Source organism: Musa acuminata, chromosome BXJ2-4, assembly GCF_036884655.1.
Source record: "Musa acuminata AAA Group cultivar baxijiao chromosome BXJ2-4, Cavendish_Baxijiao_AAA, whole genome shotgun sequence".
Classification (NCBI taxonomy): Eukaryota; Viridiplantae; Streptophyta; class Magnoliopsida; order Zingiberales; family Musaceae; genus Musa; species Musa acuminata.
Window position 1 is genome coordinate 7,581,773 of NC_088341.1, and position 11,772 is coordinate 7,593,544.

At 35.9% G+C, this 11,772-nt stretch overlaps 1 protein-coding gene and 1 long non-coding RNA gene across 2 annotated transcripts; one reads left to right on the forward strand and one right to left on the reverse strand.

The window, feature by feature from the left end:
* Positions 1-501: 501 nt before the first annotated feature.
* LOC108952532 (uncharacterized) lies at positions 502-3,394 on the reverse strand. The gene is made up of 2 exons (XR_001977573.2): positions 2,570-3,394; positions 502-792 (listed from the first exon to the last, which is right to left on the reverse strand). It is a non-coding gene; the product is annotated as an uncharacterized LOC108952532 (long non-coding RNA).
* Positions 3,395-3,726: 332 nt separating this feature from the next.
* LOC135609797 (uncharacterized) lies at positions 3,727-8,460 on the forward strand. Its single transcript, XM_065103461.1, has 5 exons — positions 3,727-4,125; positions 4,371-4,564; positions 6,190-6,511; positions 6,984-7,079; positions 7,852-8,460. The coding sequence occupies exons 1-5, from the start codon at positions 4,027-4,029 to the stop codon at positions 7,885-7,887; spliced, it is 747 nt and encodes a 248-aa protein (XP_064959533.1). The 5' UTR covers positions 3,727-4,026; the 3' UTR covers positions 7,888-8,460.
* The last annotated feature ends 3,312 nt before the right edge of the window (positions 8,461-11,772 follow it).

Here is an 11,772-nt window from a genome sequence, read left to right on the forward strand (position 1 = left end):
TGCACCACTTTTTTCCAACTGTTCTACTCAATTAAATCAGTACAATGTATTAATTCCCCCTTTTTTGCATAACATAGGAAAGTTTACTATATTTCATCAACCATATATTGATCACTTTATATTACTAACATATGAAAATCTATTATTAGGTTTAGAATCATTGTAGTAGTTACATTGACTTGGAAATGCATGTGATGCATATAGCAAAACAGCTTTGTGATCATTGCAAGTGATTCATACAATGGAGAACTCATCTTACTAGTTTGAGGAAAAAATGTCTATATAAAATTGGTTTGAGGAAAAAAAATAAAAGCGATGAGGCCTTGGAGACTTTATTACAATTTGTAGCTATGTTGCTGGAATTATCTTATTGTTGCACAATGGAATATATCTTGCTTCACCATGTTGCCAAAATGCAATTTACCTACCAAATGTCTCATCAATGTTTGACCAAAAACAAAACAAACCAACAGTCAGATTGTTAAAAGGGAGCAAGGCAAGGAAACAATTGAACTTTCAGAACATAAATTAGACCTCTTACATTGGAACAAACATCCAAATGTCTTATCATCACATACCAAGATAACATTCTCTTTTGAGGCTAAAGGACAATAAAAAAAATCATTTATAGTACATATTTGTTTCTAAAAGTTTGATCCAACTACAAGAGAAAACACATGCAGCAACACTGTTGAGTCCCAGAATCTTCCTCTGTGCTGAAAAGGAACTTGTGCTTCATGTTGAGTCTAATTTCCATTGGGTGACCTTCTATATCTGTCAATTTTAGCCCATCTGTGCATAAAATGTAGCATTAACATTAGCTATTAATGTAGTTCTCCAAAAGGAAATACACACTTTCACAACATTTCATATTTTATTCAATTAATTGACTAGAGGTTAGAGTAAAATTATCACTCATATATAGATATGTTCTTGTGACCCAAAAGCGCAGGCAATGATATAAAGTACTTCTTGGCGATATGACTAATAGTTCAATAGCTAAGGGAAAATGGTTGCCCTTTATCTTTCAGGAAGCAAAGATCGGTAGCAACAAGAGAAATTATACAAGCCCAGGCCTGTTGCAAGATATGAAAATTGCAAAATGTATACCAATTATCCATGCTTTTGCACCTCTGGGCCAATGATCTCCATTTTCCTTAAAGGAAGGGGAAAAAGCACCTATATCTTTCTCAAAAATCTTTGTAGAACAAAATTTATTGAAATATGCCCAGGAACACAATGATCAACCTCATAATGGTACAAAGCCTTCCACATGAGTGTACAAGGAAACCTCTTCTTGAACTATCTTTTGAAATTCCTCCTAAACCCACAAGCATCACCCTTAAGTCTCTTTAGTAATTTCTCATTGTTTATGGTAGGGGTGTTCAAATCAATTCAAATCGGACAATTAAGGGCCAAACCAAATCGAACCATTTTTTTGGTTCGAGTCAGTTAAAGATAGTTCAAACAGGAACCGATTTGGATCTACCTAGCCGAATTGATTCAAAACCAGTTAATCCAATTCGGTGAACCATTTAACCAATTTATAACTTCAAGTAATTTAAAAAGTATATCTTTCAATTGAACCGAAATCAAAATCTTGGTCTAATTGAGCGATACGATAATATTTATGAAATTGAGCCCACATTATTTGTAAAATTAGGCATTTGAGCCGGTTTAATTAATCGATTTGAACCAATTAATGGCTTAGGGCAGTGAACTCAGCCAGATTGATATATTTTAAATTAAAATCAATTCAGTTCGGTTTGAACCAGTTAACCAAACCAAAGAAGGGTATCACGAACCAAAACCTTTTAAGCCTTCAACACCGAATCATTGGTGAACCGATTCGAACCGAACCAATTTTAAATTGATTCGATTCCGGTTTGATTCGATTTTTCGATTTGATTTGAACACCCTTAGTTCATGGTGCCTATCAGACCAACTGCTTTCTCACTCTTATATTTTTCTCACCATGCTTTTGCTGACTAGTTAGAAGACAAATATCCTAATAATTGCTCCATCAATGTCATGCTATGGCGTTACAATAGAAGTAATACTTCATTTTTTTTTAATTTAAGAAATATAGTTGAAAAGAAAGTGCTGAGCTATTTTTTAAAAAAGCTCAACAGCTTATCACAATATAATCCCCTAAATATTAAGATGCATTCAGCAAAACTCCTATTTAACGAGAAACACTTTTCAGTCCACCTGTTCAATCAAAAGTCAAACAAGTTGCCTGGTCATATACAAGACCCTCCCTGAGTATCTCAGCTATCAGAAACCAAGATAATGAAGAATTCCTTCACTTAAACCATCTCTTTGAATGAGTCTCCAACTTCTCATTATTCAAAATCATGAAAGGTCTGTTTCCACTCAAGCAATCCCATCTTGCTAGTAACCATAAAATACAGTCATTCCAACAACATTCCGCACATCATATATAGACTCTTGGTGTAATATATTTTGTTGAACAGAACCACAGTAATCTTTACAATAAAATGGACCAAGTGCATCAAGAAAAAAATAAAAAATGAAACACAATACAGTAGGAAGTTGAAAAACACACCTGAAAAACACCTTACTCGAGTATATTGCACCTTCTCTTCCAAAACAGCCTGCTTTGATCAACTAGAGCAAAATAATAATATAAACCAAAAAAAAAAAGAGCAATCTTTAACTCATAAGCTCGACCTCTAAAACAACCTCCTATCTCTGGAGACCGAACAATCAAATCTTACTTGGTGCTCGAAACTTACAATATGAAATTCCATTCTGAAATAAAACAATGTTCTTCTGTTGTTACTATAACCAAGTTAAATTATTCAAATTATAATCTTAATAAACAGAAAGGAATCCCAAGAAATTTAATAGCATTACAAATCCAAAATAGCATGCCAAAGAAAACATCTCACAAAATATAAGCACAAATCAAGAGCAACATAAAAGAAAATTTTACCGCAATCAACAGTGTCACTGTCTGGCAGTCAAAAAGTCTACATCAATAAAAAAACACAAAGTAAAATCTTGAAAAATCGGGTTTTGAATCAATCCATGAAACAACAAGAGAGAGGCAGGAAAAGAGGAGCAGAAAACCGGAGGTGACTTGGGTTGGGGGAAACCCACGAGGACGTCATCGCACGACCTTCTTCTTCCTCCCGAGGGAGAAGAGAGGAAAAAATGTGCTCCGACCGCAGGCAGTCGCCATCGCGGTGGCGCCGTCACCTCTCCCCACACGCGAGCGGCACACAGACGAAAGAGGAGAGGACGCAAGACCGCCGCGGACGAGCCCGCATGGGAGGCAACGGCCTCGATGGTCGAGCTCGCCCCGCGGCCGCCGCGGCGGAGGGAGGACAAGACGGCCGCCACCAGCTCGGTTAAGATCGAGTCCTTGCTTGGGGGTTCCCCGAATCACTTTGCAGCGGCTCTGTAAAGGGCAAGTTTGGAGAAGATGGACGGTGGTGATTTGTTTTGACAAAATTACATATATAACCCCTCATAGTTAATGTTCGTATGTTTCGATTAATTTAAACTCTATCATTGACTTATTTCATACTATAATTGATATTAATAATTCTATTAAACTTACTTAATATTCTATTAAGCTTAGATTTCGATGGAGCGGTCGATTACGTGACAAGTGAGCTCGAATCTAATTTGAAGTCAAATTGGAGAATGATCGACTCGATCGATCCCGGCTCGGTTAACCGCGCTCGAATGAGAGAGGAGTGCGTACACACGCCCAGCTCGACCCCAACGCCGTTCGTCGCCCGTTCACGTAATGGATCGGAGACGATCGTTGTCTTCGACGCCCAAAATAGGAACACCAAATTGCCGATCTTTCTCGATTCCCATAGGAGAGAGAACCAGAAAGAATATAGAAGGAAGTGAATCCCCTTCTTGGCCGGCATTCAATTTGTTACCCCACTGGCTGCTTTTTTGGGATTTGATTTGGTTCTTCAGCGGACGGCCGGAAAGGGATCGGGCGATTGCTTGTTTGTTTGTGTTCCGTGAGATTTTTGTATCATGCCCTTGTGTTCGACGTCGCTCCGATTGCGGATTCAGTCGTGGCTTCGCGACTACGATCGTCTTCAGTCCGTCGCCGTCATCCTCATCTACATCCAAGTAAGCAACTCCGTCTCCTCCGGCAAATTCCAATTCATGTCGCTAGGGTTTCTTTCTTGCAAACTTTTTAGGATTTCGTTCGTTTTTCCAAATATTTTCTATTGTAGGTTTTAGGTTAAGGTAAGAGGTTATTTGTAGTTTTGATTTTGATTAGGTTTTGAATTAAGCAACCGTTTTGTCTTTGTAATGAAGCTGGAAGGGATGGAAGGCATTTTATATTCATGTGTTTGTTGTCGTGGTTTTAGATTGGGTGTGCTCTGATCGGATCGCTCGGGGCATTGTACAATGGGGTGTTGCTGATCAACCTGGTGGTGGCGCTTTTTGCACTAGTGGCGATCGAGAGCAGCAGTCAGAGCCTCGGGAGGACCTATGCAGTACTTCTATTCTTCGCTATTGTGCTCGACATCGCGTGGTTCATACTTTTCTCGCGCACGATATGGTGAGAGTCATAGACATCTATTAATAAAGCATGGGTGTAGATATTAATGGTAGGTCCAAGGTAGATGAGTTAAATTATATGTCACTTGTTGAGTGCAAGGAAGATATCTCAGCTTATCTCTCGGATGCTAGTTTCTGACACATATTCAAAAGTATCGAGAAGGATTTGGCTCCTTTAGAGGCTAATTGTTGCAGCAAAGTATTAATTTCCTGTTAAAAACAAAGTCACCAAAAACTCAAGATGAAGTAATTCTAAAAATTAGCTGTCAACATGATTTAATAATGCATAGAGCATATAAAAGCTACTAGAGATTCTGAAACGACAACAAGCTTATTTGTTATACCCACCAAGGAGATCAACTCTGGACATGGGAATGATCCAAATCATGTACTGAATATGGAGATCACAGAATTATATTGGTGATATGACTTGCCTAGCAATATATGGCATATGACTACCAACACGAACACCCTTTTCTATCCATCTACTTTTGATCTGTGATCAGACTTTACAATGTCTTTTTCCTTCCAAATTTGAATTTCAACGAGAGAGAGCAGGTTGAAATCTTATCCATATTTTGCTTCAAAATCCTCTCTTTCAAAGGATATACATTGCTTCTAATATCCCCACTTTTTGATGTCGGGAGTCTCCTACTATTGTTCTTCTGGCAAGCTCGTGTACACCATATGATTTGCTTGAATGAGATAACATTTCTTTATCAGTATCCCGTTGTACAGCTAGAAGCCTAACTTCCATCTTTTTTATATCTAAAAGATGGATTCTACAAATTGCTTGTCATATTAGTCTCCAGTACATGTCAGATACGATATTTCTAGGATTGTTTCTGTATACTTCAAGGAATTATCCAATTAGTTTATCAAAATATCAGATAATTTCATGATACTCAGGATGTACTTTTTGCGAGAACTTTATTTATTTAAATATTGATATATGATTATAGAAAAGGATGCATGGTTAAATAATCTTTACATGTTATTTGTAATAAGGATCAATGTGTAATAAAATTAAAAGACTGATATAACTTTATTTATTATAAGTACTTGCTTTATTTTTCTATATTCTCAACATACTATGTTTCTAATTATAATTCATGATGAATAAGGGATGCTGGTTCATTATTTATTATTTATCATGAATAGTGATATATAACTATCTATTCTAAGTATGAATACCTGTCAAACATTGTCACACATTACACCCATAATTTGTTCTTTTCCCCAAGTTTTCTCTTAACCATATATCAGTATCATATCATATCAGTATTTTGTATATGTATCCATGTTTCATTTCTCATATTTTTCTCCTTGGAGATAGGACTTTGCTTGCTAGTAATCCTTCTCATTAAATTTGTTTGATATATATGAATATACCATGTCGGTCTCATCGCAGGCTTGATACATCTCAAATGCATCATTTGGGATATGAAGTAACCTCAATCTCTATCAGTATATCAGAAATTTGAATGCCTTAAATGCTGCATGTTAAGACATTTTAATGTTACATGCAAAGTCACACCAAAACTTTTTTTGTTCATTTTCAGTATTTGTTTTATACAATATCCTTTCATGTTGATTCTTTTCTTGGTGTAATATATATCATTACAGGAACGTCACTCCTGATCAGAAGTATGGGCAACTTTTTGTCTTCTCACTCAGACTTGCTTTGTTGATGGAAATTGTTGGCTTTTCAGTGAGGTTTTTGTCCACATTCTTATGGATTCAGATATATCGATTGGGGGTTTCAACTGTGGACAATCCTATCAACCATGCAGATTACAGTGTCAGAAATAGTTTTGTGAACCCTTCAACACATGATGTAGCTAGGCAGAACTCCAATTCTGATGAGATTTTGGGAGGTGCCATCTATGATCCAACGTATTACTCCTCCCTTTTTGAGGATGCTCAAGATAAACGATGCATGCCTGAGGTATGCTCAACGATTATACTTAAGTTTGCTGCAAAAGTCAATGCTTCTGCATGTTCCAGTTTCATATATTCCTTGCAACTTTAAGCTGCTTGTTGATGGTGTTGCATGGACAGACACAATTAATCCTGACATGTATATGGTAATCTGATTCAGTAAGGGGTCAAGAGGGAAATACAAGGGACTTGTAGGAGAATAATAACTAAAAAAATAATATGCTAAAATTACCAGCTTAAATTGCTGGTGTAGGCCTGTGTTTTTGCCAAAGAAGTGTTCTATTAGTTTTTTTTTTCCATGTTACAGAAAGGAACTATTCTGAGTATATGTTGATATCAACATGAGCTCCCTTTGTGCTTTTTCTATTGGAAGTTATCCATAAGTCCATAAATTCAAGTTATATTGTAAAAATTCTTACTCCATGCCTGCCATGTCTTTATAAGATAGATTACATTTAATATCTAATTTCTGCTGGCAGGGTGACAAACAGATTGTTCATGATGGTCTCTCTTCTCCAGTAATTGAAGCTCCAAAACTTAAATCATGCATTGGTAGATCTTTTCATGGTATAGATGTAAGTCCTTTTTTTAGCAGTTTTTATTTGTACAGTTCTTGAGCAATTTATTTTTCCATGTTTCTAAATTGCAATCAGTGCATGAGAATGTTATCAAATTGTTTGATACCTGAGTTGGGGTTTTCATGTAGACCATCCAGACCTCGAACATTTTATAGACAACATTGTTTTGTTCAGGCCCGGGGCTAGATCATAAACTGAAGCCAAAAGTGAAGTTGTATATTAAGTTAGCAGAATTGATGTTCGTCTTCATTCTCTTCTTTTAGAGGGTTAAATAATTTCGTCAGCTAGCGTTCTTGTGGACCAGCTACTGTGCTACTAGGGTCTGGAATTTGATTATGTATCTTAGTGTGTCATTTCTTTGGTTCACTGAAGACTTCTCATACGAATATTTGATTTAGTGAATTTGGGGTAAAGTTAGTGGTGCTTTGTTAGGCTCTAAGTTTGAATTGGAATCGAGTGGCAAGCTGAAGTGATCGACTGTTAGTTGATGTCACCAAAATATGTTGGATTTGACACTTAATTATTTGTTTTTGGATGATTCTGTTCTGAGCCCCTTAAAAAATAGTAGTTTGGTGAACTGGAATTTGTAATTCTTTGATTACTAAATTCTGGATTACATTTTGGTAAACATGCTAAGGTCCATCCACCGGAGAAGGAAAAGAAATCCGATACTAACAGTAACTTATCATTTTCTCTGATATAAAAATTGTTGCTCTCTCCTTTTCTTATGTTGTGTTAATCTAATTTCGGCTAAATTATTCTTCTGCAGATCGATAGTGCTCTTAGAAAGCCCCTAGTGCAGTGATTTGTATTCTATTCTTAGTGGATCACATTTTGGCATCTGTGCCTTGTTTAACTGATCGGTTCATAGTTGCCCGGATTTTGGCATGATGATTATTCCGCAGAAGATGCTGGTCTAATATCCCCTTGGGCCCTTCAATGGAGTTGCCGCTGGTCCTTTCACCTTGGAATCCTTATGTGGACATTGGTGAAGCTCAGTTGACATCATCAGCACTAAACTCGACAAGAACACTGTACCCAGATACACGTACCGATCTATCACATCTGGCAGCAATAGATCACTGGAAACATGGAGGTGCCATCGGTCCAACTTTGATGTTGAGTATGATTGTGTAAGCAGTTGTTGGACCAACTTTTTTGTGTTTTTCGCCAATCAATGCTGAGCATCTAAATGCTGGTGTTGCATGTAATTCGAGGTTTTGAATCATCTTGGAGCATGATATAAGAGCTCTCGACATCTCTTTGTTGCTATACATCATTATTTCTTTCTTTTGACTGCTTTCTTGCAGCCATATGTGAAACAGAATACTTGATCTTCATGCATGTCAGCAATTCAAAAATATTTTTCTTGATTTTATTATTGTTGTATGCATAGGTGACCTTAGTAGGGGTGCATAGGGTTCGATTCGAACCGAAAGGAATTATATAGTTTGGTTTCGATTCCTAGAAATTAGAATTGAAATTGAGACCGACGTTTTCAAACTTATTGAATATGAAAATAAAAGAGTAAAACATAAACAAGTTCCATGGTTAGTACTTCAAATTTACAGATTAATGATTTGAGTTTAAATCATGAGAGAATAATTTTTTTTTATCAATCAAAATTGATGGATCAAATGGCAATTAGAATTAGAATTGGTGTGTGATTATGGAACCGTGATAACCTTCAGACCCAAGACAGTACACCTTGGTATAATTAGTTTTACTAAAGATAAAAAAAATAATAGTAAAATATAAATAAGTTGCATGGTGTTTAAATCTTGATGGAATAATTTATAAATATATTTTTTTATCAATCAATAGATTTTGATTTACATGTTAAAAACTAGAACTTCCTCCTCTTTCTTAGATCCCATAATTGCTAGTCTCGTAACTGTTAAAACTCTATGAGGTGGTGCGAGAAGAAACATAACTCATCATCATTTCTCGGTTGCTATCTGTTGTGTGTTGTGGATGAGATCACAAGTTGATGAAAAGATGCAGAAAACTCTGATTGTGATGCCTTGGTGGAACAAGTGGCCCAAAGTTGTTTGTATCCTTTAGAGCACTAAGAATGAGTGATCTTGTCAGAGAAGAAATCAAATTCAGCTCAATATTTAAGGTTTATACTTCAGATATTGACTAAAATGAAAATGTTTTATCAAATCACAAATCTAGATAGTAAAAGGAGACCATTTATTCTCTATTTGTGCACATAAATATCATTTGTTTTATTGATGCCTTCACAGATCAAACTACAGAGCTTAATTCTGAAATGTAGGATCCTCCTCACTGCTTTTATGGTATGTGGAAAGCAGCATCAGCATCCTTGTCTCTGATGCCATGGAGGTCTTGCCCCACTTTTCTCTGTCACCTTGGTGATTGCCATAGACTTGAGATGATATCCTCCTCTGGTTTAATACAACAGGATCAAGTTGAGTTGCCTGGGATTGCTTTTTGATGTCTTAGCTGGTACCATCTTAATTAACCCATCTACAGAAAGAAAGAATGATGTTTTCTTTTCTCAGTTATTATTTTTCTTAAAAACTACCATAACACAAAGATATCAAGCATTTGCCGAAAAACTCAGCCAATATTCTATATCTCATAATTTTTATTGTAAGACCTACACTGCACATCAGATAGGATGCATCATGAATCTGTGTTTATGAAACCTGAAGGCCATGCAAAACCATCAAGAACTGTTATACTTGCAAATACAGAGACTATTTTGTTAAAGAAGTCTCGGACATACATATATTCATGTCCTGATGAATAAGCACAAGAATCTATTTAATGAAGCAAAGCAGCAGGCATGGCATGACTAAATTTCCCCAAAATTAAGCTTATCAGTTTTGTAGTTGAGTTAGTCTCAACCACTAATCTCAGGCACAAAAAATGTTTCATGCAATTTTCTGATGAGTCCTAGGCTTTATTATATCCGACATGCGATTGTATACTGGCATCTGATGCATGGAAACCGATTCAACCAACCAACCAGAACCAGAGGCAGGGTTAATTGCACTATGATTTTTACTTGGTCCAGTTAATATATTATTCTCCACAGCCATTAATCAACTTAACTAATGGTGTAGTAATAACAAATGGATACTAAAACTTCTTAGCATTGTGTAACTCTTGGATGGAATCAAGAGAAGCCAAAGGAATGCTGCAGGGAAAAAACTCTATATGAAACAATTGAAGTGCTGAATATGTTTCAAATGGATATCTAGAGTGCTTCATACCTATAAGAATGCTGAGCTGCCAAGTACCAATGATCAATGTTCTGAAGCATCTGCGAGAGTAACACTGGTTTTATTATTGAAAACAGTTGCAAGAACACAAAAAGGCATTAGAGTATATACTCGTGAAACATACCGAAAAGTGGTGGCTGCTTCAGGCAAGGTATACTTAAGCAAAAGTTACTTGGACATGTTCTGCCATAAGCAAACAGATTTATGAACAATGGTTTCCTGTGGGTTCTCGAAGCTAACATGTTCACATTATATGGTCGCAGCTCACACCTTGCATAGTGCTACAACATCACACTGTACAAAGAAGCCATAGCAGATAGCGTATGATAACAACTATAGTATAAAGCTCCAAACTACCATAATTTGATTAATTAAAAGCCCATGTATCGAAGGATCCAAGAATTGCAACTCAAAAGTACCGGTAAGCTTGTGAGAAACAAAAAACTCTAGGATTCCTCACATGTTCCTCCACAACATACAGATTCTTATCAGTTCGGTATATGTAAACCTGGGCAATCAAATACGTTCTTGGAGAAAACTAAAATAGCAAATTTTTCTTTCTTGATAAAGAAATTGTATCTCATCATACAGTTGTTTGATAAAGAAACTGTATCTCATCATTCGGTAGAAACATTATAATATAAATTGTCATACTATTAAGGCCCTTTAAGCTTCTGTCCATGAATTTGTCAAACTTTGATGATAAATTTGGAAGATATTAAGTTTACCAGAAAATAATTGGATAGAATTTTGTCCTCCATCTGCAAGATACTTTTGGCAAATTACACAAAGATAACGAAGGAAGTTGAGATTCTAGAAAGGCTTTGATGAAGAAATCATGACAAGCAAGCTCAAAATATACAAGTGTATCTCTTTACAGAACTCCCATTATGCTTGCCAACTGCCAAATATGCTCTTTCCAAGCACCATGTTGAATGTTAATCATATGCTCAGTCCAGTTAAGGAACTTTCAGAGTAATAAGTTTTCAAGATTTACAGGAACAAAGCCAATTCCAAGATTCCATCTCCAACTCTGTAAATTAATAATATAGAGTCCTGTGATGATACATCTTATTCAGGCAATTCTTTTAAAATTACAAGACTTGCAACATGGCTTATGCATCGATGACTATTACTGAATCATGTGATAGATCAAATAATGCGCTTGAAAGAAATTAAAGATAAAGTTAAAACTATTCGATGAGTTCATGTCATACGTAATTAAGTGAAAACAAAATAATATAGCCCAAAGCAAGAATAGAAGAAGCATGACAAGCAGTAGAAATTTTTTAACAGCTTAATTCATCACAAACATGTCAACAAAAAAAAAAAAGTTACCACAAAGTATGTTCCAGATGTTGAATAAAACTGAGATTGGAAATAATTAGAAAATCAGGAACCTATTGCAAAAATTAAAACCTATTGCCGACAAATAA

Bases quoted from the DNA above. Each gene is read 5' to 3' on its own strand.
- LOC135609797 (XM_065103461.1), top strand. From the start codon at position 4,027: ATGCCCTTGTGTTCGACGTCGCTCCGATTGCGGATTCAGTCGTGGCTT. The intron at 4,565-6,189 runs GTGAGAGTCATA...ATATCATTACAG, and splicing joins CTTTTCTCGCGCACGATATG to GAACGTCACTCCTGATCAGA. The intron at 6,512-6,983 runs GTATGCTCAACG...TTCTGCTGGCAG, and splicing joins ATAAACGATGCATGCCTGAG to GGTGACAAACAGATTGTTCA.